The 27,873-nt window shown below is 44.6% G+C and overlaps 1 protein-coding gene across 2 annotated transcripts in view; it reads right to left on the bottom strand.

Moving 5' to 3' along the window:
- The window catches only part of KCNH1 (potassium voltage-gated channel subfamily H member 1), a 375,869-nt gene that overhangs the window by 85,518 nt on the left and 262,478 nt on the right, over positions 1–27,873 (bottom strand). For both annotated transcript variants that reach the window (XM_041771002.1, XM_041771011.1), the window contains exons 8-10: positions 24,337–24,536; positions 18,638–18,890; positions 812–1,008 (exon numbers count right to left, since the gene is read on the bottom strand). In XM_041771002.1, the coding sequence (XP_041626936.1) occupies positions 812–1,008; positions 18,638–18,890; positions 24,337–24,536 (650 nt within the window). The remainder of the gene's footprint in view (positions 1–811; positions 1,009–18,637; positions 18,891–24,336; positions 24,537–27,873) is intronic.

The raw sequence follows: 27,873 nt of genomic DNA, 5'->3' as shown, positions 1-27,873 counted from the left end.
AACAACAGTTTTGGAGGAAAGAGTATGAGATCATTTTCAGAAAGATTCCTATGATAATCCTTCCAGATGGTTTCTATAGGTCAGAGCTACCTTAACTAAAAAAAGAGATAGATGAAGTGCAAGAAATCAGTCATGAAAAACCTAAAGAGTACAAGACGAACGAATAGTTTAACCCTCAGAGACAGATGGTGTGATCCTGATGATGTGAGGGTGAAGGAAACAATTTCAGACAAGAAATTTTCTCTGGTTCTTAGAACTACTCATCATTTCTCAACCCATTAAATTGGCAGGTGTATACAACATGATGTCTAGGCCATCAGACTCCATACCTTTCTGGTTTTCTGGACCCACCTGAATCATCTTCATGGCTTTTTAAATGATTATTACCCAAAAAAATGATTATTACCAGCTGACGAATGGCTTCCCACCAGTTAGTGAGTCCTCGTCACCAGGGAGAATTCAGTTTACTGTAATTAAGTAGCCCCGCTCAGGCATTTTACTGACTAATGACCTCATTTTTTACTCATCTTTTCAAAATGCTAGAAGGTCTAGCTATTGCTGGGAAAAGCTCACGGACACACTCATGAACAAAACCCTTCCGCAGCAAAATCAATCCATCTTTTAATCTAGCGACGTTCCTCTTGCCCGTATTTCATAGCAAAAGCTCCGAAGAGCAAGCCACGCACAGAACCTCTATAGAAACAACTGCTCCACTTACAGAAACCGCGAAAGGACTTTCCTGGCCCGTGCAGTTATCCTACGTGCGCAGAGATTGTGCTTGGTGGAAAAGAAAATGAAACTGCCAGCTTACCCTCTTCCTCAAGTTGTAGGTCAGAATGAGGTTCCTGGAGAAGGAGTGAGAAAAGGCCGTGTAGAATTCCAGCACTTTCTGCAGGGCGTCCCGTTTGATCACATGCAGGTCGCAGTAGGTCAGGGCCCTCACGTTGGCACAGGATTGGGCAAGGGTGGCTTCCTTCCAGAACACATCTCCAAACACGTCTCCTTTCCCTAGGGAGAGAAAGTGCTGGTGAAGAGAGTGCCAGCCAGACGGAGTCTGGCCACCCAGGTTGGCTTCCCTGTGTCTCCCAGAATTTCTGTGCCTTTGACAATCTGCAACGTGGGCTCAGAAAAGGAAAAAAACAACCCCCCCCCCCAAAAAAAAACAGAAAACAGGTTCTATTTTGAACCTTAACAACATGTGATTCAAGAAACTTTAAGATACCGTAGAATACACGTCGAAGTTTAACCAATGACTTTGGGGTCATGGATGTCACCTCCTGAACATCCTATCCAAAGTGGGAACCCTCTGTTATTCTTTGTAGCTCCCCCATTTTCCCCAAATGCCAATCATAACCTATAATCACATTCTTTGTTTCCTTGTTTGTTGTGTAACTCCCAGCCTGAGAGCTCTGTCCACGTCACACAGTGTCTGGAACTTAGTAGGAATTCTGTAAGTGCAGGCAAAAGAGAAGCAAGGAAGGAGGACAAACTGTGGATCTCCATTAAAGGGACTGGCTGAGGGGTGAATAGTATGGAGAAGGTGTGGATTCTCCATCAGGAGCTGAAGATCAAGAGAGGCCTCCTCTGTTTAGGATGATCCACATGGAAAAAGGCATGGAGGGGTGGAGTTCATTACCTTCCATACTCTTTCCACTGCCCTAAGGTTTATGTTTGTATGGTGCCTCACTCCTCCCCCTCACCCCATTCCTCCTTCCATGCTCCTCACCCCTGCCAAAGGTCCTCCTTGTGGTATAAAAAAACATGGGCCCCCTACACATGGCAGGGGGGCCCTACACATCTCCAAGCTTCTCTATACATGTAATAAGCCAATTGAGTAACATAACCATATCCTGAGTCAAAATTCTATCAATCTCCTCTAAATATCTGCTTTTCAAATCTAGGGATATTCCCCCTATCTTTCCCCGAGTCCAACATTTTAACATATGTCTAATGCAAAGCCTAATTCATTCCTGGCACAGCCTCTGGTTATAAATAGCTTGAAACGTTGTTTATCTTGCCTCTAAATTTTCAGCACAGATAAACACAAATCTGAATCCATAGGGAGCCGGAGAGGAGTATGCAGTGAGCAATGAACAATGCTACAAAGAGTGGACAGTAACCCTTATAACCCTCAGGAGAGTCGTCGGCCCCTGCATCCAGACCAGCTGCACGCCACTGCAGGACCCCAGGTGCCCCTGACTCAGTAGGATGAACAGGGCAGGTGTTTTCCTCATTCAGGCTAAGGAGGCGATTAGACATCCAAGCACCTGGACAGAACTTGATCTTTTCTCAAAAAAGAATCCATTCTAAGTATACGAGTAATCCATGGACATAGCTTTCTCCAAGCACCTCCACAGGATGAGCTAGAAACCAAGTGTACTATGGACACATTACTCCACAGTTTCCCATATGGTTATGAGGTAATTAGTATACAGTTCTGATTTATGAAGATAGTTTTATTGACTCAGTATGAGCAAGATGCATGCGTAGAGGGGAGGGGGCTTTTAGATAAAAAGGCCTTTAAAACTATGCTAGTTAAATTCCCTTCCCAGGTGTTTTTCAATCATCTGCACTAGGAGTGGGTTACTTTAGGGCTGGGGCCACTGGATGGGAGTGCTTCTCTCTGTGGGATGTTACCAGCTTCCACGGAGATGGGCTCATTCAACGTGTGCTCCCTGGTACTGAGTTCTAAGCAACAAGGCTTGGCCATTCATTCATACATAGCAAGCATTCCATACCTTCCCTACACTGCACTGCAATGCCTCCCATGCCTTTCATTTTTATGTGATCTAGAAAAAGCTCTTCCAACGCATAGAATGGTAGATAGTCAAGAGGAATCAAGAGGCAAAGCCTAGTTTCCTTCCCCTTGGATCTGGACTCATCTAGTCCCTTCTCTGGAGTTTGGCAGATGTGATGTTCTGAGATTTTGAAGCAAGACCATAAAAAATCTTGCAGCTCCAGCATGGGTCTCTTGGAACACTTACCGTTAAGATGCTCCTTCTTTTTTTTTTTAAGATTTTATTTATTTATTCATGAGAGAGAGAGGCAGAGACACAGGCAGAGGGAAAAGCAGGCTCCCTGCAGGGAGCCCGACATGGGACTCGATTCCAGGTCCCTAGGATCATGCCCTGGGCTGAAGGGCAGCACTAAACCGCTGAGCCACCCAGGCTATCCTAGGATGCTCCTTCTTAGAATCCAACTACCATCCTTTGAGAAGAACAAGCCACACCAAAGGCCATAGACCAGTGCTCTGGTAGGCAGCCCAGCTGAACTCTTGGCTGACAGCCAGCCTCTGCTAGTCATTACGTGAGTGATCTTGGCCAGTAGGGCACCCCAGTCAAGCCTTCAGATGCCCGCAGCCCTAGCCAATGCCGGTGTGCCAGCCACATGTGGAAAGCCCAAGTCTGAAGCAACCAACTGAGCTAAACAACCCATGGAATGGTGAGGAACAATAATAAATTTCTTAGGCCACTAAATTTAGGGGAGGTGTATTATGCAGAAATAAATAACCCAGAACACACAGAATCATGGAACTCTGGGCTGAGAAGCCCATGAGAAGTTACTTAGTAACTTATCTGATATTCCAGTAGAATATCACAAATTATCCCAGCTCTGAGCTGGCACCCCACTTCTGGCCCTGAAAGAATGGGACAAGGAAGAGCAATGAGTGGCTCTAATGGGAGCAGATTATCCTGAGTGTTTTGAGTATCAGTGAGAAAATGTAGAAATTACAAATCCCGTGGTCTCCTATTGGGATGAAATGTAGTGTAACCAAACCACAACTACAAGGGTGCAAGACCATGGATAATCCTGCCTGATTCTCCTCAAGGTTAGAGCTGACCTTTGAATAACACGGGTTTGAATTATGTGCATCTGCTTGAACGTGGATTTTTTTTTTTTGATAAATACAGTACATCACTATAAAGGTATTTTCTCTTCCTTATGATTTTCTTCATATTTTCTTTTCTTTAGCTTATTTTATTATAAGACTGTAGTATATAATACACATAACATACAAAATTCATGTTAATTTATTATTTATTTTGTCAGTAAGTCTTCTGGTCAACAGTAGGCATTAGTCGTTAAGTGTTGGGGGAGTCAAAAGTTATATGTGGATTTTCCACTGCACAGAGGGTCAGCGCCCCTAATTATACATTCTTCAAGGGTGAATTCTCCTTCATTTAAACAAAACCTAATGAATAAGCATTATACTTCTCAAACAAATTTGGAGCCATTTTTTTTCCATCTATAAAGAAACCCAGAAAATAAAAGTTCCTAATGTGTACTTAACATACGAATTTATCTGTAGAAATTCAGCTTATAAACAACTCTTCAGGGCCATACCCATTGCATAAAACAAAGAACAACCATATTATAGTCACAACATACCATGAAATTAATAAGTGCATCTTTAGAAATGACAACATGCCCAGTGTAAAAAGTCTTCCACTCAAAGGTTTTGACAGAAACAATAAATAGAGAGAGTACTTCCTACTACACAAAGTATTTCACGGTAAGATAATCATGATTAATCTGTAGGGTCCAGGAAGTCTCAGTGTTGTTATAACTTGGATTTGATTTTCAACCCAAATTGAAAACCATACAATCTTTCTTCCTGTCAAGGCACCATTTTTGGTATAAACGATCTGTTAGTGAGATTTAAGAATGTGGTGTCAGAGGGCCTGTCAGATGCAAAACAAACCCAGGACTATTCTGGCAAACGAAGAATGTATTTATGACCCCAATAACTTGGGGAAACTGTCAGAGGGGAGGATACAGAGCATTTGGCAGGCTGCATCTAAGTTACACACAGCTCTGGGAATAATGACTTCCCAGGTCAGGGTGAGGAATCAGGGGCCAGGACAAGCCCTACACCCACATTTATCCCTTGTTCCCTCACATGAGATGATCATTCACTGAAGAACAAAAGTTACCCCAATGCACTTGGCAATCAAATGACTTGAGGCAATCAGCTTATTGATTTATTTATTACCCTGAGGTGCTAGGTGCAGAATGTTAAAACCCAACGTTTCAAGTTTCTAAAATACATTCTAAGTGGATGTTCTGAGGTGGGGAAAAGAAAAAAAGAATGAAAAGGGGAAGTATGGAACCGCAGTCTAATTAAAACTGCGAGCAAACATCCCCGTGATAATTAATCCTCCTCCCTCTTCCCCCCCCACTTGAATGCAGCTATCTTTACTGCACCTCCACTTCTGCAGTGGACACAAACAACCCCACGGGGTACAGACGTGGGGCTGAAGAACGTTCACAAAGCATAGGTGGGAGGTGGGACTCAGGGCTGAGGTCGCCCAGGGAGAGGGAGGACAGATCTCTGCAAGGAGCACAGGAGAAAACCAAGGCCCTGTGGATAATTCAATTTAACGACAGGCAGAGGCTGGATTACCCACATGAGGAGGCTTGAGGGGGTGTGGAAGGTGGGAGTGGGGGGCTGGGAGGGGTGATAAGGGCAAACTCTTGAGGTGCTGGAACTGGGTCTCTGGGAGGATCAAACAGCCTACCCGAATGTTAAGAAGTCACAGGGAAGTGATTCTGCTCTGAACTGGAACCCGTCAGAAAAGGCCTTGCTGGGGACCAGACAGCAGCCAGAGACCCTACCACAGGCACCCACCGTGCACCTTCCCCCAAAGATGATGAAGTCGAGGTTTTCTAGCTTATTTTTGAATACTTAAATAATTTTTTAAAGATTATTTATTTATTTATTTATGAGAGACACACAGAGAGAGAGAGGCAGAGACACACGCAGAGGGAGAAGCAGGCTCCATGCAGGGGGCCTGATGTGGGACTCGATCCCCGGTCTCCAGGATCAGGCCCTGGGCTGAAGGCAGGTGCCAATCCGCTGAGCCACCCGGGCTGCCCCCCTATTTTGGAATACTTAACCTTCCCACATGCATCTACAGGAGACCACGGGGAAGAGTAGATAAGCAAAGTTGTGACACTTTGTAAATTTTGCCTTCTTTTATCTGAAATGAAACTACAAAGCCCCTTCATTTTTTTTTTCACTTACTAAAAAAAATAAATGCTCCTGGCAGTCTGTGACCTCTGCTTTATCTGCTACAGTTTCGAGACATGAGAAGGTACATCAAATGCAGACAGACATAGTGGAGATCTCAACAATTCGCTTTCCTGTCCAAGTGGTGAAAACATACTACTAGGAATAAAGCCTTAGCGTTAAGTGCCAGGTCTTATCTGATTGTGTTGTGGTGTTGGGTGCCGAGCCAACACATTTTATTGGATTTCTTTTGCCAACAAAGAAAGCAGGGCCTGCAGATGTTCAGGAGGCCTGGGCTCTCAGGCCTCTCAGAAGGGCATCTCCTTCTAGGGAGGTGTGGTCTCACTTTAGGTTTCATAGGAGAGCTCAGCGATGTTCAAGAAACATTTGCCTTCTTTCGAAGTTAGTACAAAAGAGCAATTGTTACGCTCTTCAGCAAACCATCTCTGTATTAGAGATGGGACACTGGCGTGGGGCAGCCACGTACCTGGTCGGTGAAACCCACACAGGCCCGGTAATGTCACATGCCAGCTCGGATGGGGACTGCCTCTCACCCTCTCTCTCTCATGCAGCTGTTGGACTGGGAGTTCCCAGTTCTCTTGGCACATAATTCAAACCAGTTCAACAGTTTGGCCCTACCTATCATGGACCAGGCGGTGTTCCAGAGGCCAAGGGCCATATAACACGGAAAACGCATTGTCTCCACATTCAAGGGGCTTAGACTGGGAGGAGACAAACCTACATGTGCGTAACAGTGAGGTATAAGACAAATAAAAACATAATATCGGGCAGCCCAGGGGGCTCAGCGGCTTAGCATCACCTTCGGCCCAGGGCATGATCCTAGAGACATGGGATCGAGTCCCATGTCGGGCTCCCTGCAGTGAGCCTGCTTCTCCCTCTGCCTCTGTCTCTGCCTCTCTCTGTGTGTGTGTCTCTCATAAATAAATAAATAAATAAATAAATAAATAAATAAATATCTTAAAAAAAAACATAATATCAAGATACGTCATAGGCTGTCTCAGGCAGGACTATGGAGATTTCATAGAGAAAAATGAGAATGGATCTGGCCTTCTATGGTGAGCCAGGAGAATTGAGACACATGGGAAAGAGGGATAATTTTTCCAAACAGCAAGGGCGGGGTGGGGAAGCTGGATGGCTGGAAGTGAAGTTTGCTGCTCTGGGGTGCTCTCCTTCCTTTTATGGCTCAAATTCTTGAGAATACTATTTACGGTGTCTCTACACTATTGTTAAGGGGTGATTTACCCCCATTTCCCTGATGTTCCCTTCTGTGAAGGCAGTCCCAGCTGCATCACACCCTTGGCCTCCCTGATGCCCTCCTCTGCGGGAGGAGTTTGGAAGGAGAACCTGCACATGGGTAGGCCCGGCCCCTTGCTCTCTTCAGGATCTGCCGGCCTGCGAGAAGCATGTTCTCTCTGTCCCTCCACGCTGTAATATCTGCCAGCCAGACCCTCAGAGGCCAGCCTGTGCTGGTCGGCACTACCAGGTAGGCCTAATTCTGGGGCCCCATACTGGGAAGCCTTATTGGACACAGATACAAAGCATATTCTCCAATATTAGCTTAATCAGAAAGGAAAAAAAGGTGATATTTTGACTGTTATCTTGCTTACTTATTTCTCTCTTGTTTCAGAACTCCAGAAGAGAGGCACCTGGGTGGCTCAGTGGTTGAGCATCTGCCTTTGGCTCATCTGATCCCGGGGTCCTGGGATCGAGTCCCGCATCGGGCTCCCTGCAGGAAGCCTGCTTCTCCCTCTGCCTGTGTCTCTGCCTCTCTCTCTCTCTCTCTCTCTGTGTCTCTCATGAATAAATAAATAAAATCTTTTAAAAAAAAGAACTATGGAAGATCTTTGCAATTTATCAAGCACCCTGGAGCTAATAGCCCCCTCTCCCCATTTCTCAAGCTTCTCTAATCTTGCCTCCACCCTGCAGGTCCCGCTAACACTACTCTCACTGTCAACAATAGCTCTTTTTCTGATATATCTAAATGATGTATTTTAGTCCTCAACTTATTCTAGCTCTTTGATTCTAATATATACTTAGGTTGTCGAGCGTTTTTTATCTCTGAAATCAGAATGTGTTTTACAATCAACAATCTATCACCATTTAACTGGCAGTGTTGTGTCTTAGTAAGCCATTAAATACTGGAGTGTCTTACAACCCGGAGCATCTCCAAGTCAGTGAAATTTGGTTCTGTATCAGTTAAAAATGTCCCTTCCCTCTCTCCCTGCCATCTGTGATAGCCCACTGTCCTGCGCTGGCAGTTCATCTCCGCCTCCTCTATCCATCCCCTATAAACTGGAAACCCGCTGGGCTCTGCTCTAGTAGACCTTACGGCTTTTTGCCCTCTCTCCTCTCCTTGGGTTTTTCCCAGCCTCTCACCTGGCTTTAGCTGCCACCTGGATCATGATGGTCCGTCCCCATGTTTGTGCCTCAAGCATAAACCTCAGGGTCTCTCTTCTGAGTCTAGAATCTCACACTGGACACTTTCACTTAGCTCAAAAATCACAAATCCCCAAATGGAACTTCCCACCCCCAGGTAAGCCTATCCACCCTCCAGTGTTTCCTGTCCCAGTGAAAGTTGTCCGAGTCATTCCAGACTCCTCCTTTTGCTCATTTCCATATCCAATAAAAGACCAAGCTCTGATAATTTTATCCATTAAGGATCTCATAAGTTGGTCTACTTTTCTCCATTTCCACTGACATTAAGTTGGTTCAAGCTACGCTCATCTCTCAACATCGTCCTCACTGGTCTTCCTGCCTGCAATCCATTCTCTTTGCAGCATCCAGGATGACCTTTCTAAACACAAATGTCACTCTTCTGCTTTAAAGTCTTTGAAGATGCTGCGGGTGCCTGGGCGGCTCAGTCAGTTGATTGTCCGACTCTTGATTTACACTCAGGTCATGATCTCAGGGTCATGAGATCGAGCTCCAAGTAGGGTTCTGTGCTCAGTGGGGAGTCTGCTTGAGGTTCTCTCTCTCCCTATTCCTCTGCCTCTCCACATTTGCCCCCCTCTAAAATAAATAGATAAATCTTAAAAAAAAAAAAAAAAGCCTTTGAAGATGCTGTTCCCTCTGCCTGGAACACTTTCTCTTTAATCCTCTATTCTAAACCCCACTATCTCTGCTGTATCCAGTAGAATTCAGTTGATCATGCAAATCTCAGCTCAGATACCACTTTGGCCAGGAAGCCCTTCTTGATTTCTCTTGGTGAGGCTGGATTAGATGCCTGTCTTATAAGCTTCCTTAGCATCCTGTTCTTACTCCTATTACTCTCGGCATACTATATAATAAAATGGTGTATTTGCTTATCTGTTTCCTTGATGAGATGAATAGCTCTATCCCAGGTGTGTCTGTCTGCTTCAGTCCCTAGACTACACTTGACATGTTTATGGAATGAATAAATCAATACATCAATGAAAAGCCCTCTTTTCATTGGGTCTGAGTGGAAGACCATAAGGTGGGCCAAGATATGAAAGACATAGAATGTCTCAGGATGGAGGCTTTGAGGAGAGGACTGGTCTCCAGCCTGAGTGCAAGAGCCCGGTGTCCTCCGAGAGCTACCTTGTCAGCCTGGCTCAAAAAGGAATTTGCTGACCTGTTCAGAAACAGTCCCATAATTCACTCTGATCCAGCTTCATGCTAAGATGAAAATGTATAGACAAATTTAAAAAGAAGATGTAAAGATGATAAATGTTAGAAATAACCCTATCATGCAAATGCTCCCCTTAAAAGAATTAAAATTTCACCCAAATATGGGTCACCAGCCTTTCTTGTCGAGACTACACCAAACAGGAGCAAACAACACTGGCATCTCTGTTTGAAAGGGGGCTGGCTCAGTAATGGTTACGTTAAAGCAATGGCTTGGAAACATCACGACACTCTCCTTCTGTTCTTCACAACTGCAATCAGATAAAATTAAATTAGCCCAATGTGTCTCTGCTAAGTAAACAGACCACAAATCTTTCACTGAAGGCAGGTGATAATTTCCAAGACCACTAGAGATAAGAATTACAAGTTGACTTGATTTTTCTCCCTTCCTGTTTATAAAAGATTCTAGGTGCACTACAGAAAATGCCTGAAATATACTGAGAAATTGAAAATATTGGCTCTGCAGACCACCACTTAGAAAACTCTGATGCAAACATTTTTTTTTAAGATTTTATTTATTTATTCATGAGAGACATAGGGAAAGGGAGGCAGAGACACAGGCAGTGGGAGAAGCAGGCTCCATGCAGGGACCCTGACGTGGGACTCAGTCCTGGGACTCCAGGATCAACCCCTGAGCCGAACGCAGGTGCTTAACCACTGAACCACCCAGGCATCCCTGATGCAAACATTTTGGTATGCTTTCCGTCTGTCTCCTGCTCACACATGCATTTTTATGCAGTTGAGGCCATGGCACATATAGTTATATACTCTGCTTTTTCCCTCCACTTAACATCATATTTAAAACATTTTGGGTGCCGATAAAATTTGGTATATCGTCATCACTACAGCTGCCTTGACTTATCATAATTTTTTATTGAACCATTCCCCTCTGGGCACTAAAGTTATAAGAATTTCCTTTAGAAAGATCTATTGACTCTCCTAATGACTGGTGTCTTCAGAGACTGCAAACCAATTTTTTAAATTGCTTAAACAAAAACATAATTAGGAAGTAGAACCTGGTCCCCACCCCACCCTGCCTCAATCAAGTACTGTGTGCACTACCTGACACAAATGTTTTGCATTTCTGAAGTTCTAGATTATTCATATGATAGCTTCTTGCTGGGAGTGTGGATTTAATATAATTGCTTCGGTTGATGGAACAGCTATATGAATATTAATGCTTGGTTGGAGTGTTTAGAGAGACACTTACACATAGCCTCCTTCCCTCGCGTGGAGCATGAGCAAGCGACGTTATTAGATGGTCCTGGCAGTCACATTCTCCCGGCAGCTACGCCAGGTCCCCAGGGCAATGTGGAACAAGGCACTCCAGAATATGGTAGTGCAGGAAGTAGGGACCTCCCACTCGTCCCCTCCACCTCACAAGCATCTCAGGGAGCATCTCTGTGAAGGATTTGGCTCCTCCATCTCTAAAATGATGAGGGTTTTGCATGAGGTTGTTGCTCTTTTTAAAATCCTGGTGAGATAGCCACTCTGTCCTCACTACCTAGCCCTCCTCCATTTCAAGGAGCATTTGAGGGAGGGGTTGGGTAGTAGCCACTAAATAAATGTCATTTTTTTTTTCTGACTGAACCGATAAAAAACAGAAGAAATGCTGTTGAGGCTTCTTTTTGAAAAAAAAATGTTATTCTCTCAAACTGTATCTTAAGAACTAAAAGAATATATGAAACAACGCTTTCTCAAGATCCACTTAAAAAAAAAATTCCCTAATTTTGAAAGTAGCATATGTTCTTTTAAGGAAGACTTGAAAGAAAATATATATATATATATACATATATAAAAGGAAAACAACAATCTCTTATAGCCTCACAGACTAAAGACATCAACTATGACATGTGAGTAGAGACATTTGTAGATAAAAACGCACAATGTTTGTGAGTTTTTATCTACAAATGTGTTCCCCCCACATGGCTGAGATCATATTGCATTTAAAATTTATATTTTACTTACTTTACTTATCTTAAGAGTTTCTAACACTGTTTAAAATTCCTCATGAGCATTTTATATTTTGAATGGCTACACTCCCACTCCATTTAAAATGCTCTGAAATACTTGGTCATTTAGATGAATATGACTCCCCGTGTTCTCTCTGCGCCCGTCTTGTTTGTTTGTCTGTTTTTCCTATTTTCTATTCCTTCCTCTGAATCCTAAATCTCTGTCTTGAGCCCTGGAATCTTTTCAGGTAGTTTCAGACCCACTTTTCTGAGCACTCCACTTGGATACCCCACTGGTCTTTAAATGCAGCAAGTCAAAACCAAGCTCATTACCTTTCTCTCTTACCATGTCTTCCTCCTGTCTTAGCCTCGTCTGTTCCAGTGTCTCCATATCCCCACTCACTGGGATGTCAGAATCACTCCTCTCACCTCCCTCTGGCTGCTCCCTACATCTTTTTATACAACCTTTCAGATGCTTCTTCCAGAATGTCTCATCAATATGTTCCTCCCATCATAGGTTGCCAGACTTAGCGAGCAAAAATACAAGACACCCTGTTAAATCTGAATTTCAAGTAAATGAATAATTTGTTAGTATAAGTACATCCCATCCCATGTAATGAGCCAAAAATTACTCATTAATATGAAATCCAAGTTTAACTGGCTGAATCTGGTAACCCTCCTTCTGTCTCAGTGTCTACTGCCCATACCTTACCACCTCTCATCTCTACTACAAACCAGAGTCACTCAATGCCCCCTCTCCTTGCTCTGTGTCCAGTCCATTAATCTTTAAAAATCACAGCTCTAATGGTGTCATACTTTACCCATCACCTTCAGTGATTCCCCGTTGCCTAGTTCCTCATGCTGACATTTAGAAATGTCCACAGACTAGCTCTGACCTGCCGCCCTGGCACCATGTCGTACTGCTGCCCCTTGGGGCTCTCAGCTCTAGCTCAAGTGTTGGTCCTGTGGTTACAAAATACATTCTGCACTTTCCTCCCCAGGCCTCAGCTTGCATTATTCCTTCCACTAGCAGGCCCTACTTCTTATGTCTAAATCCTGATACCACCTTCACAGAGCCACCATCCTAGGTTAGGCCCTCCTCCCCTTGAATACAAATCACAAGATGTCTATTCTACCATTTTGGCAGGTAAAAAAAGTAGTTGAAAATTGGCAATTTCATATGCTTTAGGCTAACGTAATAAAAGGTGCCCTACCATGTGCCTTACACTTTCTACAACATCATCATCTCACCCTTTTCTACCAAAACATCAAGTATATAGTAACTGCCTAAAGCAGTGTTTCTTAAGGTATACTCCTCTAACCACATGCAACAGAACTGCCCAGGGAGGGGAAGGCATGTTAACAATGCCGATTCCAAGACTCCATCCTAGAGCTATGGAGGGGCCTGAGAATTTGCACTGTGAACAAGCGTTCCAGCTGAGCCTTATGTTCACTAAAATTGAGAACCACTGCCCACATGGAAAGTCTTCTCAGTCTACTCTACTCACACCGGTCCCTGAATATGGCTACACATACTCTAATGGCTCTATGGACTTACATTGCTCTTCCCACTTCAAGACTCAGCCTACCAAACACTATTACTGATCCTTCCGAGCCCAGTCAACTCCTGCCTCCTCCATAAATATGCCCTTTGTTCATGCCAGGACGTCTAGCGAAAGAAGTACCTATTAACTTATTGTCACTAATCGTGCATTTGTCTCTCCCAAATGGATTAGAACATTCATCCAAAACAAGAATTTTCTCTACACCACCCATCCTTGCAAAGAGACTATTATCACCCTGTTATGCTGTGATAGTTACTAAGTAAATAAGTGCCATATTCATATCCAACCAAGGTCAATGGACACAAAGAAACGAACTAACCAAAGATGAAAGTGTCTTCCAAATTAGGAACCATGAGAAGGGGGTGTTCATTAAAAAAAAGATTTCCTCTATGAACAGAGGAAATGAACATGTACATTTAAGGGGAATCTACATGTAAATCCCAGTACAATGTGACAGGATCACAAGTAGTAAGTTAACTCAGTGTGATGAGCCAGGGCCTGTCAATCTTCCCCATGGCTGCTCCCTTTCATTGGGCAAGCCCTGGCCTGTCCATAAGTGGAGAAGAATTTCCACTAGTTGAGAGACATGCTTAGATCTGTTCCAAAAAGAGGCTGCAAACTCAGTAGAATAAACCCTTAATGCTTCATCCTCCTCTGGCTCTCCTGCCTGTCCCTGAGCTGCCATGTATTCCCTCCCCTTACCTCCCACAACCCAGAGGTTCTCCCTCCCCTAATATCTCTGGGCTCCAGCTCTCCACATGTCCCTTCCACCACCATGCGTAGGTTCTCATCATTTCTCATCTGAGTCTCCGAGCTAGCCTCCACACCTCTGTATCTGTGGAACTCAGATCTTCGTGTTGCTCATGAAACTCTTCTGTTGCTCATAAACTCTCTCTGAGCTCCTCATTCTCTCAAGATAAAGTCCAGACCCTTATTCTGGACCATGGGGCCCTTCACAGCCCCATCTCTCCCTGCTTTCAATTCAATTCAACTCAATTCAGTTCAATTCCATAAATAGCCCCAGTGCCTTCCATATGCTGGGCCAAGCTGGAGACATGAAACCAAAGGATCTCAGCTCACAGGAGGGACAAATGAGTAAATATGCAATTGATGCAGCACAATGGGCTTGAGAAACCCAGAAGACCTTGGAGATTTCATGAGTCAGTGGTGGAACTCCTGTAGGGAGTTAGTGCAGTACCAGGGCTATGGTTAAATCTCTAGCTCCAGGCCCAGGGATCTTTCCACAACTCAATGCAGTCTGGCTAAAAAGATTCTGCTTTGCCCAAGGGAATGGAAAAAAAAAAAAAAAGACAAATCAAAAAGAAAGGACACAAGAGGATCCATGCTTAAAATACAAATTAAGTATTAAAATGCAAAACCCATAGAAGTTACTATAGGGATACTAAATCACAGTGAAACAAGATCATTTAAACACTGCGTTTATAAGATGGAAACACTGGGAGTTGGATCACACTCAAGCAGAACCCCGATGAAAATACATGAGTCACCTACTTTGGTCAAGTAACAGAACTAAGATAACAACTTAACTTGCAGGCATTTGGGCACCTCCACCATTTGGGCACCGGCAAAATGAGCACCCATGCCCTTGTATTCTGATAGCTATGAAAAATTGGGAGAAAATTACTTTAAAAATATCAAGAATAAAATGTACACGCTAAAGGCTTGAATTTACTTCAAAGAACCAAGAAACTAAATTTGAGAAGACATTAGTGCATTCTAAGAGAATTCCGAAAAGGAGATTGGGAAAGTGTCCTCTCAAAGGGAAGGCAGAGAACGACAGAGGAAAAGGAGATCCTAAGAGATTATCCAGCTGTGTTCTCTGCCCTCAGGGGACAGCAAGGCTTTTAGTCCAAGAGAGGTTGTTGACGTTTGTAGAACCCCATGTTTTAAAGTGCAGGCCTTGCGTCAGACAAGAAAGCAATTTAGTGAGTCATGACGTCAATTTCTTTTTAAACGAAAGAGAATGGAATCGAATAGAAAACACCAGGTTGCATCTCATGCAGCAAGAGTAAGCACTGAGCTTGGGGTGTAACTGTGTGTGCACATGAGATTATTCATTCCTGAGACAACATACCATTTCATATGACGAGTGGAGTCAAGAACGTTTGACAAACACTCTTCTAGAAAACTTTTTTATAAAGCGTTCTATTTTTAACACTTGTTAAACACATTCAGTTATGAATACAGACTCTTTTCCTCGTCCTTGTGCTAAAATTAAACAGAGAATATTAAAATTGGGAGGAAGAAACAAATTAGCAGAATGTAAATGAGGGAACTGATAACAAGACAGTAGAGACAACCGAATGAGACAGACAAGCTCTGTCCTTTATCCTAAAGGCTCCCACTTCATGATAACTAAACATTCTCTGGCTATTTTTTCCCCCACATTGGAGCACTCGATACAGTACCGGCTCAAAAATCACTTGTCCCATGACCCCGGGGAAGCGGTAACACTTTATGAAGCAGTGTGAATGTTGCCTTTTGCATAATGGCAGTCTCCTGCACTTTTTTATTTTAGGGATAAAAATCACTTCATAGGGTTACCATAGCTCCTAGAAGGCGGGGAGGCTTATGTGTGGTCCACTGATAATCTCAATTCTATGATGGTGCCTGGTAAATAGTAGGTGTTCAAGAAATTTTGTTGGACTGAACTGATATGCATCAAAAGCCAGTAGAGATCAAGTTCTAACAACCATTTGTCACCTGAACCCCCTTGGCAAGAACAACTGGTTTCAGTAAACTGAGCAAAAGATATTCTATTTAGGAAAACAACAACAACAACAAAAATTCTAAGTGTAAGTTTCCAGGGGGCAAATAGCTAAGAATCTGATGCATCTTGGCCGAGAGGTCAAGTTAGTTCAAAGGCCTTGTTTCTCGTCCTTGTATAGAGTAAGAGCCTCTTAAAATGTTACAGGCTTTTTAGGATATCAAGCTTGGACCTACTTCTTTCAGACCTAATCTGGCTCCTGGAGACACAGCAAAGATGCCTTTTCTAGAGGGGACAGCTTGAGGGCAATAACCACTCCGAATCTGAGGCTGCTGAGTTATTCCGGCCATTGCTAACTGGAGCCGGCAGGATGCCCAGGGGGGCCAGAGACAGAGAGCTGGATCTGGAGAAGCAGCCAAGTGACCAAGTAAATCAATAGTGGATCAAGCCCTGGTTGGCTTCCCTACAAGAAGCCCAGGCGGTGGAGAGTGGAGACCCGGCTGGGAAGTGGTCATTTGCCTTCCTTGACCGCTCGGCAGCTCTGTCCTATATTCATGCCTCATGGTCCAACCCCAACTCCTAACATGCAGCTGTGTGAGGTGCATCATTAAGGACGCCCTGCGTACGCGTATGTGAGAGGGATGGTGTTGGTCACAGGCAGAGAGTCCTTGGAAAGGCATTTGGAGTTATCAGTAAGGGGGATGGGTGGAAGATGCCCCTAACCAAAGGATCCGTTCAAACTCAACTCCAAAAAAAAAAAAAAAAAAAAAAAAAACAAACTCAACTCCAATTCCAACACAAAGAAGAGCTCACTAGTCACTGGTTACTTTTTCTTAGCCAGGTGAATATCTCAATAGTGATTATCCCCGGACAGTCGTCTTTACCAAGGACACCGATGAGGATTAAAGGTGGAAGATGGCAAGGAACAGAATAACCCTGTCTGCAGAGTTCAGTGGAGAGCAGGAATCCACACAGTCATTTTAGCGAAAAACAGTTTGGGCCTCCACCCCGCACCCAGTCTTTATCCCAGGCTCCCTCTGACCATCTGCCAACACATGTTGAAGGAATATAAATCATTCCTGGGTTAACCTGAGCAGAATGTAATCAAGAGGGCAAGTTGGCCTGGGGCCAGGGGAGCAACAGGAAGGCTGCAGATCATGCACTCCAAAGTCAAGCGGGAACAAAGCTTGGACTTTTATAAACATATATGTGTACACACACACACACACACACACGAATACTATGCATGCTTAGATACTTGGTTTGAATCTCACTTCTAATTTCCATATGACTTATCCTCTCCCTGTCTCAGTTTTTTAAATCATATGTAAAGGATAAAATATGTCCACAATGTCTAGCAGTGAAATTTAATGGGCCAGCAAACGACATAAGCTATCATTAGGGTGGCAGTATTGCAAAATGGATCAGAGTAGAGGTTTTGGACTCAGAGGGACTCCAGGGTGCTGGCCCCATGGACTTCATCGTTTGTGAGGCCTTGGGAAAAGTTCCCTAACCTCTCTGAGCTTTCACTGTCTCACCTACAAAATGGAGATGAAATCACTTCATAGGGTTACCATAAGGCTTAAATAAGAATATGTATGTAAAATGCCTGGCACAGACTAGATGGCCGTAAGTGATGGCTATTACTTGATGGTTGGTCCCTTCAGAGAGGTAGACGTGGCTCCCATCAAGAGTTGTTCTGTAGCTACCTCAGGCAATCGGATGAATCTCTCAAAGGCCACTGATGCTCAAAATGCTGAAGTATCAACATGTGCCCCCATGGCCCTGTTCCTCCTCCCACAACCCCCAGGTCACTGTGTGGCTCACACAGTGCTTCCTTGTTACCCAAGTGAGAAATCCTGCAATGCTCATTGACTCTTAACTGTCCCCACCTCGCCCTCCCCACCCCCGGCAAATCTACCATCTGCTGATTCTGCTTCTTAAAGGAGTCAACTCCATCTGCCCATCACAGTGTCAGTTCGGGGCACCATCAACCTGCCCGTGGATAGCATATCTCTAACCTCATCTCCCGGCCCTAGCTGCAAGCTCCCAGTCCCCCTGCAATCACTCCCCAAGCAGCAACTACTATCATCTTTCTCAAGTTCAAATCTGACTGTGCTCTCTCCTGCTTTAAACCCTTCACTGGCTCCCAGAGCCTGCCATGATCTGCCCAGCACTTAGCACCCTCCCAGCCCCATCTCTCCTCGTGTCCCTTCTTGTTTTGTCGCTCCAGTCATGCCAAGGGGACGCACTTGCAGTTCTACAAATGAATCAGGCTCTCTCTCTGCAGGGATTTTGCATGTGCTTTCCCCTCTGCTGAGGACACCCGCCTGTCCCTTCTCTTCTCCAATCTTTAGGTTTCAACTTAGGTATCGGTCATTTCTTCCAGGAAACCTTCTTGACATTTGAATACTGAGTTAGATACTTCCTCCCCTGTATGCAAGTGTCTACTTATGGCTCATCTTCCCCAGTAGCCTGGGAGCCCCTTGAAGACAAGACCCATTTTTTGTCATTGAAATACTTCAAGTGCCTAAGACAGCGACTGGCACAACACGGGCACTCAAATATTTGTTTGCTGGACAGAGGCAAGCGATTGGCCTTGACCTGAGGAGCAATCTCTCTCTCTGGCCGAAGGCAGCAGTAGCACCGAGCTGCCCAGTAGCTAAACGAACCCTGGGCATCAGAGGTGTATGTCGAGCAAGGGCAACACACCTACCTAGGATGGCCACCACCTCATCATCCTGGATCACCTCCAGGGAGCCGGAGACCACAAAGCAGAGGCTGTCAACGCTCTCTCCCGCATGGTAGATAAGGTCCCCCGGGGCGCAGTGCACTGTCTGAAACTCCATGGCCAGAGCCCGCAGGCAGCCATCGCTGGCCAACCGGAAGGCTGGGTGTTCCTTGAACACCTTGCGGTTCAGGTGCACGCAGATGTCGGCTCTCATGTCCTTGGGGCAGATCTGCAGAACCTGGCCGGGCACAGGAAGAAACGGCGTCAGGGTCCTCACTGCGGTCTCCAGCCCATTGCCCCTTGCGACCCCAGGGGTGGAAGTAGCCCCACCGGGCTAGACTGCACTCCTCAAGGCACTGGTGGACAGGACAGCCACAGCATCTGTCAATTGTGGAGCTTACACTCTTGTGGGACAGATAAGCAGCGACCACAAAAATCCATGCTAGATGCTCAGAAGGGCCAGGGAGTCAGGGCTAAGAGTACGCGGGACTCTTTAGATTGACAGCTGGGGAAGGCTTATCTGAGGAGGTGACATGTAAGCTGACACCTACCAAATGTGTCAGAGGGAACCATATGAAAGAGGACATTCCAGCAGCAAGGCAAATGCTGTGAGGGGACCCAAGCAAGAACCAAAGTGAAAGGGGTCAAGGGGTAGGAGATGAAGTTTCGAGAGAATGCCAAGTACACATGCATGTAGAGACTTTGGGTTTTGAAAAGGCTTTGATTTTATTCTGAGTGTCATGGGGACATACTGGAGGCTTGGGAGCAGGGGAGCGACAAGACCAGACTATATTTTAAGAGGATCACCGCAGCGAGAGAGTGGAGTTAGAGGGCTCTGACTGTAGGGTGCCAAGGATGGAGCCAAGGAATTGAGTTAGGTCACTCCTGCAGGCGTCCCGGTGATGAGTGAGGGGACCCTAACTGGGAGGCTGGCAGGGGAGCCAGTGAGCAGCGGTCAGATTCAGAATGTGTTCTGAAGGTGGAGCTGATGCTGCTCAGGGACTGAATATGTGTGTGGCTTAAAGAGAGAGATAAAGTAGTATTTAGTGAGCATCTACTCTGTGCCAGGCATTGCTAAGTGTTTAAAGTCATTCATTCATTTCATACTTAGTTATTGAGCACTTATTAGACACCAGGAATCATCCTAGGCTCTGAGAATGTAGCGGTGAACAATACAGACCAAAGTCCTTGCCCTTGTGAAACTTACCATCTCATGGGGGGAGGAGACAAATAATAGGCAAAAGAAGTGAAACTTAGCAATGATTTTACATTATTAAGTGTTATGTGCATTTAATAGCTCATCTAATCCTCACACAACACAACTCTATGATGTTCAGTGCTAGTACTACACCATCCTACAGATAAGGAAACCGAGGCACAGGGAAGACAAATCACTTCCCCAAAGTTGCACAGCCAGAAAACGGCAGAGCTGGGCTCTCAAACTAGGTAGTCTGAGTCCGGGGCCTGGTTGAGATACTAACCACTTCCTACATTACGTCACTGCCCAAAACAAATGCACCTGTCGTGCCACTCTCAGCATCTAGAAATTCAGGGCAAAGTGGGAACTGTAAGAGGTCATGGGGTGGGGGGGGGGTCTTGTCTTTCGAGAAAGGAAAAATTTCTCAGCCTTTTCTAGGGGGAGAAAGTTCCCTGGACTAAATTTTTACAAGAAACCACTGCATGGTACCTTCCCTAGCAAGCATCAGGTGGACTTTTCCAGAGAAATTAGGAGTGTTCTTAAAATAATCCTTTCTCCCATCCTAGCCTAGCAAACAAAGCTGGGGGCCTGATGTCAAACATGTTGGGACGTCTGGGTGGCCCAGTGGTTGAGCGTCTGCCTTCAGCTCAGGGCGTGATCCTGGGGTTCTGGGATCAAGTCCCACATCGGGCTCCCTGCACGGAGCCTGCTTCTCCCTCTGCCTGTGTCTCTGCCTCTCTCTCTGTGTCTCTCATGAATAAATAAATAAAATTTTTAAGAAAAGAGTCAAACATGTTCAGCGAAGACATTGCCTTTGGGTGCCAGTTACTCCTGCACCCCTGCTTCTCCACCTTCACCTTAGGCCATTTGCCTCCACGCCTGGAGCTTATCTTGAAATCTGGAAGTTTCTCAGCCTCCTTCAAAACTCTCACCTTGCCAGTGGCAGTTTTGCTCATACCCCACCCTCTCAAGAGCCCCCATACTCTGCATGGACAGAGGAGGCAGTGGTCAGAGGTGGTCCAGTAGTTAAAATCCATATTGGCTTATGGAGATTAAATGAAATGACATCTCCCAGCACATGGCCCCAAGGACAGCGCAGGACCCAGGAACAGACTCCATACACGCTGGTCCCCATGCTCTGTGCACCTCTTCCTTCTCATTCCGGGGTGGCAGGACGCTGAGGAAGTAAGCAGGACCCCCAGAAGAGGGGAGCGGAGCATTGGCGAGGCAGAGGACAATTCAGCCTGCCAAGGCTTAGATGGAGCGCTTGCTAAGTGTTTCCCTCCTTACAGCTCATTAAAAACAAGACTCCTGCAGAAATGCAGATTTAATTTGGATCTTCTTCTCCCCAAGCAGAACAACCAGGGAGTGGAGAACACTCACATGTCATGTCAAACCTGTGCCCGGCAGTTCAAAACCAAGATTTATTCTCCAGGTAAGTTCACCTTTAAATATTTGCTTTCCCCTGGGCTGAGCTTTGCTGGCAGAGGCTGCTAGTGAAGGAGGCCTTGGCACGGAGACAATGTTTTATTCCTGGGCACTGTTTCCAAATCCACTGGAAAGCATGGGGGAGGAGGAGAGGGAATCTAGGGGTAGAGAAATCCGGACTGCCATGGCCCTCGGGCACCTCCGTCATTCTTCTGTTGGTTCCATACTGGGCGGGTGAGGGGGTCCTGACTACTTCCCTCGGAGCTGAATGCTTCTCAGCTGAAGACCCCTTCCTGGGCACCTTCCCTTCTCTTTGGACCTGAGGAGAGACCCTCCCTACTGCTTCCTGAAGGCCCCCAAGGCCACTGGGAAATGTCACCATGAAGGCTCATGGAACCTCCCCAGGCTGGACAGGATGGAACATGGTTGAGAGAATGGGCTTTAAGACCAAGCAGACTTGGATTCAAGTCCTGACATGAACACTTACTATTCATGTGAACTTGAAGCCATACTTAGCCTCTTTCCCAAGTCTTCAGTTTTGAACATTGAGTATAGACTTCTTCGGGGGATTCCATGAGCTGGTGTGTGCAAAGCCCTGGCACACACATGTGCTCAGTGCATGCGGCCTTTCCTTTCTGAGGTTGTTGGCACAGCAGAGCAGTGGCTCAGGTTGAGGGAAGTTTTGAAGTCCAGGTCATAGGTGAAGGGGCCTTAGAGGTAGGCCTTAATATTAAAAGGCATCTAGTTTCCATGTGTTACAGACATAGAAACTGAGGCTCAGAGGGACAGGTGACATGCTCATGGTCACCCTCCCTCCTCCCCCACACACATACCCCTAGGCTCCCATAGTCATCGCTGACGACTTTGATCCAACATAGAGGGTAGGGGAACCAGGGAGAGGCATGGGACCACGCACCAGGGGCAGGGGCTAGGAGAGGAGCCACCCAGGCCAGGCTGGGCTCTGCAGTGAGTTACCACAGTATTCCATCTGCCACCCAGGCCAGGACCTGGGGCACACCCCCAAAGCCTCCCAGGAAAGTGAGACAGCAAGGGAGGGGCAGAGAGGGCAAACGCTGACGGTGCTGTCTCTCATGGGCAGCCGCCCAGCCCAGCCCTGCACTGGGGTGGGGAATGGCTTCTTTCCAGACAACCAGATTCACAAAGCCATCCTGGCCCCTCGGAAAAGGAGCCCCAGGGCTGAGAGATCAAAGCTCCTTTCTGCTCCATCAGCTGCCAGGCACCCACAGAACCTACGTGCCTCGCTGAATGAAGCAAAAGCAACAGACGCAGTTAGGGCAGGTGGTTGGCAAAGCCAGGGACTAGGACCCACCCAAATGACACCCTGCCCGAGTGAGAAATGAGGGCAACTCCATCTGGACTCTTCTCCTCCTCCTTCCCTTCAGTACATGTTTTAAAAACAAAACAAAACAAGACAAAAAACAAAAAACAAAAACAGTAATAGTAGGAAAAGCATAAGCTTCCAAGTCAGACAAAACTAGATTCAAATCCTGACTTTGCCATTCTTAACTCTATGACCAGAGGCAGTTAACAAATCTTTTTTTTTTTTTTTTTTTTTGCAGTTAACAAATCTAATCAGGCCTCTGTGTCCTCAGTCTCTTGGGTAGAAACAACGGTGGCTCCCTCTCAGAGTTGCTGTAGAGCATAGCTGAGGCGTGAACGTGGGGCCAGGCACGTGCAGAGGGCAGTAAATATTTGTTTTTAAGCACGTTCAAGGCATGGTAGCTGGTGCTACAGTGGTGAGCTTATTATATTACTGTTGTGATTATGGCAGATCTTCAACAAAACCGAATTATCATTCCTTTTAAGGTGGAAGCAATTAAATTGAGTTCAAGTTTTTCCTTTTAAACTGTCAACTCTCAACTAACTATTCTAATGCAAGGGTAGGAGCAAGGATAGCTGATCCAAAGTCGGTTGAATTTGGCTTGGAATGTGTTATATTTCTGCAGCAACATTATCTTTCTGTTTTTCTTATTCTAACAGCAAAAGGAATCAGAATTCCCCAAGTACTTCAAGATTGGCAGTAAAAGGAGAAGTGTGGCTGAAAACACCGAGAAGCAGAGAAAAATGGACCCAGGATTACATGTCTGCTTATAGAAATATACACAGGAGATAATTCCTAAGAGAACAGAAAGTCCACTGTACCTTTTCTCTACTCTTCCCAGCCAACAAAATTTCTTCACTTTATTGAAATGCATATATGCGACTCTTAAAGAACAATAGGGATTTATTTTTGTTTCCATTTTGCAGATGGGAAAACTGATACCCTTAACCTTAGAAAGATGTCTAACTGGGGTTTTCCTCAAGCCCAAGATGACTAACACACAAGCCCTCTATCGGTATTGACCAGACTTATCTGATGAATAGGATCACCTGGGCACTTCTTACAAATGCAGATCTCTCCTCCCACCTTCCCCTCCTCTAAACCCAGATTCCATACCTCTGGGATAGAGGTTGGGAATCTCCATGGGAATAAAGACCACAAATCGTGGGATTCTTATCAGAGCTGAGACTACAGTGAGGCAACAGCCTTGGGTTAAAAACTCAGTAATCAAGATAAATTACAGTTTAATATTGTATTTTAAAATGTCAAAATTCATGCAAAAAAATCCCCAATGAACAAAATATCAAAAATTTGAAGAAAGACGAAGTCATTGGCAGTGCTGTGCCATCTCAGAGCCTGAGGCGGAAGGAAAATCAGTCACAATGATAACCTCCCCCTGGATGGCCCTGAGCCTTATCATCGTAAAAGTCTAGGAAGTTCTGCACGAGACAGCTAGGCTTCCAATGCCTCTCTTCTCTAGGAGACACACACTTTCTTTCGAGTTTCTTAAATAATGGCTCCTGATCTCTTAATTGCTGGTCCTTGAGCAAAGCTGATCTAGAAGCCATCAAAACCTCTGGAGGTAGGACGTGGGAACCCGAAACTATCCAAATGAATTCTGATGCACAGCCAGGTTTGAGAACCCCTGCCCCAGGAGAGCCTCGCGTCTGAGAAAGCCGACACACAGGGCTCACCTGAGCTTGTCACCCTCCTTACCTTCTCTGTATCGATGCCCCTGGACATGGACCAGGTGGACACGATATAATCCATGACTCGCTCACTCAAGCCCTTTGGCACCTGGTAGAGCTTCAGGAAGTCCCGAACGCTGTTGAGCATCTCATGGTACCGGTTGGTGTTGGCATACATCTGTTGGAAAATGGTCGTCACGTTCCCAAAGATGGTGGCATACAGAAGTGCTGAGGCAGGAAGAGGAAAAGAGACAAGACATGAGTGGTCCTTCAACTGGGGCCCAAGAATGCCCAACTTGCCCAGAGTAGGCCAATGGCTAGAGCTGCCTTCTCCAGGACAGACTGTCCTGACCTCTTGAGAAGAACCTCACCCAGCAGCCTCTGGGAGTAGATTCCATTAAAGAGTCTCCTGACAGGAGGCCACTAGGACAATGTGGTAGGCAGGGCTAGCATAGATGGTTGCTGGCATGACTGGGGATGGAGCTAAGAGGCGGAGAGAGACAGCGGGGGCAGGAACAGTGAGACTACTCTCCACTTCTTGCCACAAAGTTTGAGCCATGCCTGAGGCTACCTGTCAAAGTCAAATGTGTTGTTCTGTATCAACCCAATTCCTAGCCCATCAGCAAGTTATCTTTCTCAAGCCCTGCTAACATGCCAAGGACTATGCTACCTGCTGAGGACAGGATGGGGAATGAGACATTCAGGCCTGGCTCTCTCACACAGCAAACAACGGAGTGGAAGAACAAACTCTGAATACCTCATCACAAGTAACTAAATAATAGCAAGGCTGCCAAGAGCAATGAAGGATGTTATTTATAACTTTGCTTCACTTATTGTTAAGGTACATGTAAATACAACAATCTACTCCACTGTGGGGGGCTCCTAAGAGAAAAGCATGATTGCAATAGGGCAAAAATAAAATCTCTAAGGTCACCTTGGAGATATAACAGGTACATACTTTGTGCTCCTACTGCTTCCCCTATATTAGCATCAGGAAGGAGGACCATTACATCATCACAAAACCCCATGTTCTACCTCTAAGTCCTCTTTGCCCTTGAAGGCTGACTCCAGGGCTACCACTTCCAGAAAGAAGCTGACCATGACTCCCCAGGCTTGAAATGGTATATAAACCATTTTGCAAGCCATATGCTTCTTACTCTGCTTGTGCCTGTATGAATTGCTTGAAGGCTGGACCCATCTTTTCCTGGCCATGGTATCCCTGGGAGCTAACACTATACCAGTGGCCAATAAATATTTGTCAAGTTATTTTTAATAAATAATACAATGGAATATTACTTAGCTATTAGAAATGACAAATACCCATCATTTGCTTCGACATGGATGGACCTGGAGGGTATTATGCTGAGTGAAATAAGTCAATCAGAGAAGGACAAACATTATATGTTCTCATTCATTTGGGGAATATAAATAATAGTGAAAGGGAATAGAGGGGAATGGAGAAGAAATGGGTAGGAAATATCAGAAAGGGAGACAGAACATGGAAGACTCCTAACTCTGGGAAATGAACTAGGGGTGGTGGAAGGGGAGGAGGACAGGGGGTGGGGGTGACTGGGTGACGGGCACTGAGGGGGGCACTTGATGGGATGAGCACTGGGTGTTATTCTGTATGTTGGCAAATTGAACACCAATAAAAAATAAATTTTTATTAAAAAATAAAATAAATAAATAAATTGCATATTATATGTGAAGTTCACACGTTTTTGCTTCAGTTTTTTTAACTGCATTATTGTTGATATATAATAAACTGCACACTTAAAATATACAACCTGATAAGCTTTGAAATATGTATACACTCACAAAACCATCCCAATCAAGTCAGTGAACACTTCTACCACTTTCCAAAAAGTTTTGTCATGTCCCTTTATAGTCTTTCCTGTTTCCAAGTGATTGCTAATATTTTCTGTCACCATAGATTAGCTTGCATTTTCAAGAATGTTCTATAAATGTAATCATACAGTATATACTCTTTTTTTAAATGTTTTACTTAGATATAATTCATATGCCATGAAATATATCCACATATAGTATCCAATCCAATAGCTTCTGTTATATTTTCCAGAGTCGAGCAGCCATCACTAACTCTAGGGTTAGAATATTTCCATACTCCTCCCAAAGAAACCCCTTAACCACTAGCATTCCCCACCCTACCCCCACACCCCTAGCCCTCAGCAACCAGTAATCTGCTTTCTATCTCTATAGATTTGCCTACTCTGGACATAAAAATTAAATCATACAATACGTAAACTTCAACAGCTGGCTCTTCTCTGTAACACAATGTTTTCAAGGTTCATCCATGCTGCAGCACATTTTGGTACTTCATTCCTCTTTATTGTTGAAGAAATATTCAACAATATTGACAATCCACATTTCATTTATCCCTTCAGCCGTTCATGGGCATTTGGGTTATTTGCTTCTTGGCTATCATGAGTAACGCTGTTAGGAACACTCAAGAACAAGTTTTTGCATGAACATGTTTTCAGTTCTCTTGGGCAGATAACTAGGAGTGGAATTTCTGGGTCATCCAGTAACTATGGTGAACAATTTGAGGAACTGGAGCAGATGGAGCGTGTTCCATTCCCATCAACAGTGTATGAGAGCTCCAAATGTCTCCAACACCCTGTCAACACTTGCTATCATCTGTCTTTTTGATTACTGCTGTCCTAGTGAGTGAGAACTGCTATCTTATCCTAGTTTGAATGTGCATTTCTCTGATGGCCAGTGACACTGAGCATCTTTTCATGTGCTTATTGGTCATTCTTCTCTATTCTTTGGAGAAATGTCCATTTAAATCTTGCCTATTTCTCAGTTGGGTTTGTCTTTTATTGAGTTGTAAGTGTTCTTTATATATTCTGGATACAAACCCTCTATCAGATATATGATTTGCAAATACCTTCTCATGCCACGTGGATTGTCTTCTCACTTTCTTTTCCTTTTCTTTCTTTTTCTTTTTTTCTTTTTTTTGTCTTTTCACTTACTTGATGGCATTGTTTACACGTAAACATTTTTGGTTTTGAGGTAGTCCAAATCATCTATATTTTTCTTTTGTACTTTGTTTTGACTGGCTTCTTTTTTTTTTTTTTTCAGTTTATAATACAACGATTTTAATCATCTTGAGTGTTATAAAGAATGGATATACATGTACAAGAATGCACCAGGACACGTGCAAATATTGACTAGTTTCTTATACTCAGCATAATTATTTTGAGAGTCATCCATGTTGGTGCATTATGAATAGTTCATTCCCTTTTTTTAAGAAAAAAACCTTTCATTTTGAAATAATTATAAATTAACAAAATCTGTAAAAATACTATAGATACTGTATACCCCTTGCCCTATTTCCCCACTGGTTACATCTTATACAATTAGAACATAATGTCAAAACCAGAAGATTTACAACATCTACAAAGTATGTATATAACTCTGTGTCGTTTTATCACACATGTAGTTTCATGAAACCAGCTTCACACTCATAAGATAAAACTGTCTCATCACTGCAGAAATCTCTCTTTATATGCACATTCCCCCAGGGAACCACTAATTTCTT

The sequence above is a fragment of the Vulpes lagopus genome, chromosome 1 (genome assembly GCF_018345385.1).
Source record: "Vulpes lagopus strain Blue_001 chromosome 1, ASM1834538v1, whole genome shotgun sequence".
Lineage (NCBI taxonomy): Eukaryota > Metazoa > Chordata > Mammalia > Carnivora > Canidae > Vulpes > Vulpes lagopus.
Note: the sequence above shows the minus strand (reverse complement) of the source record. Positions and strands in the feature narration are given on the sequence as shown.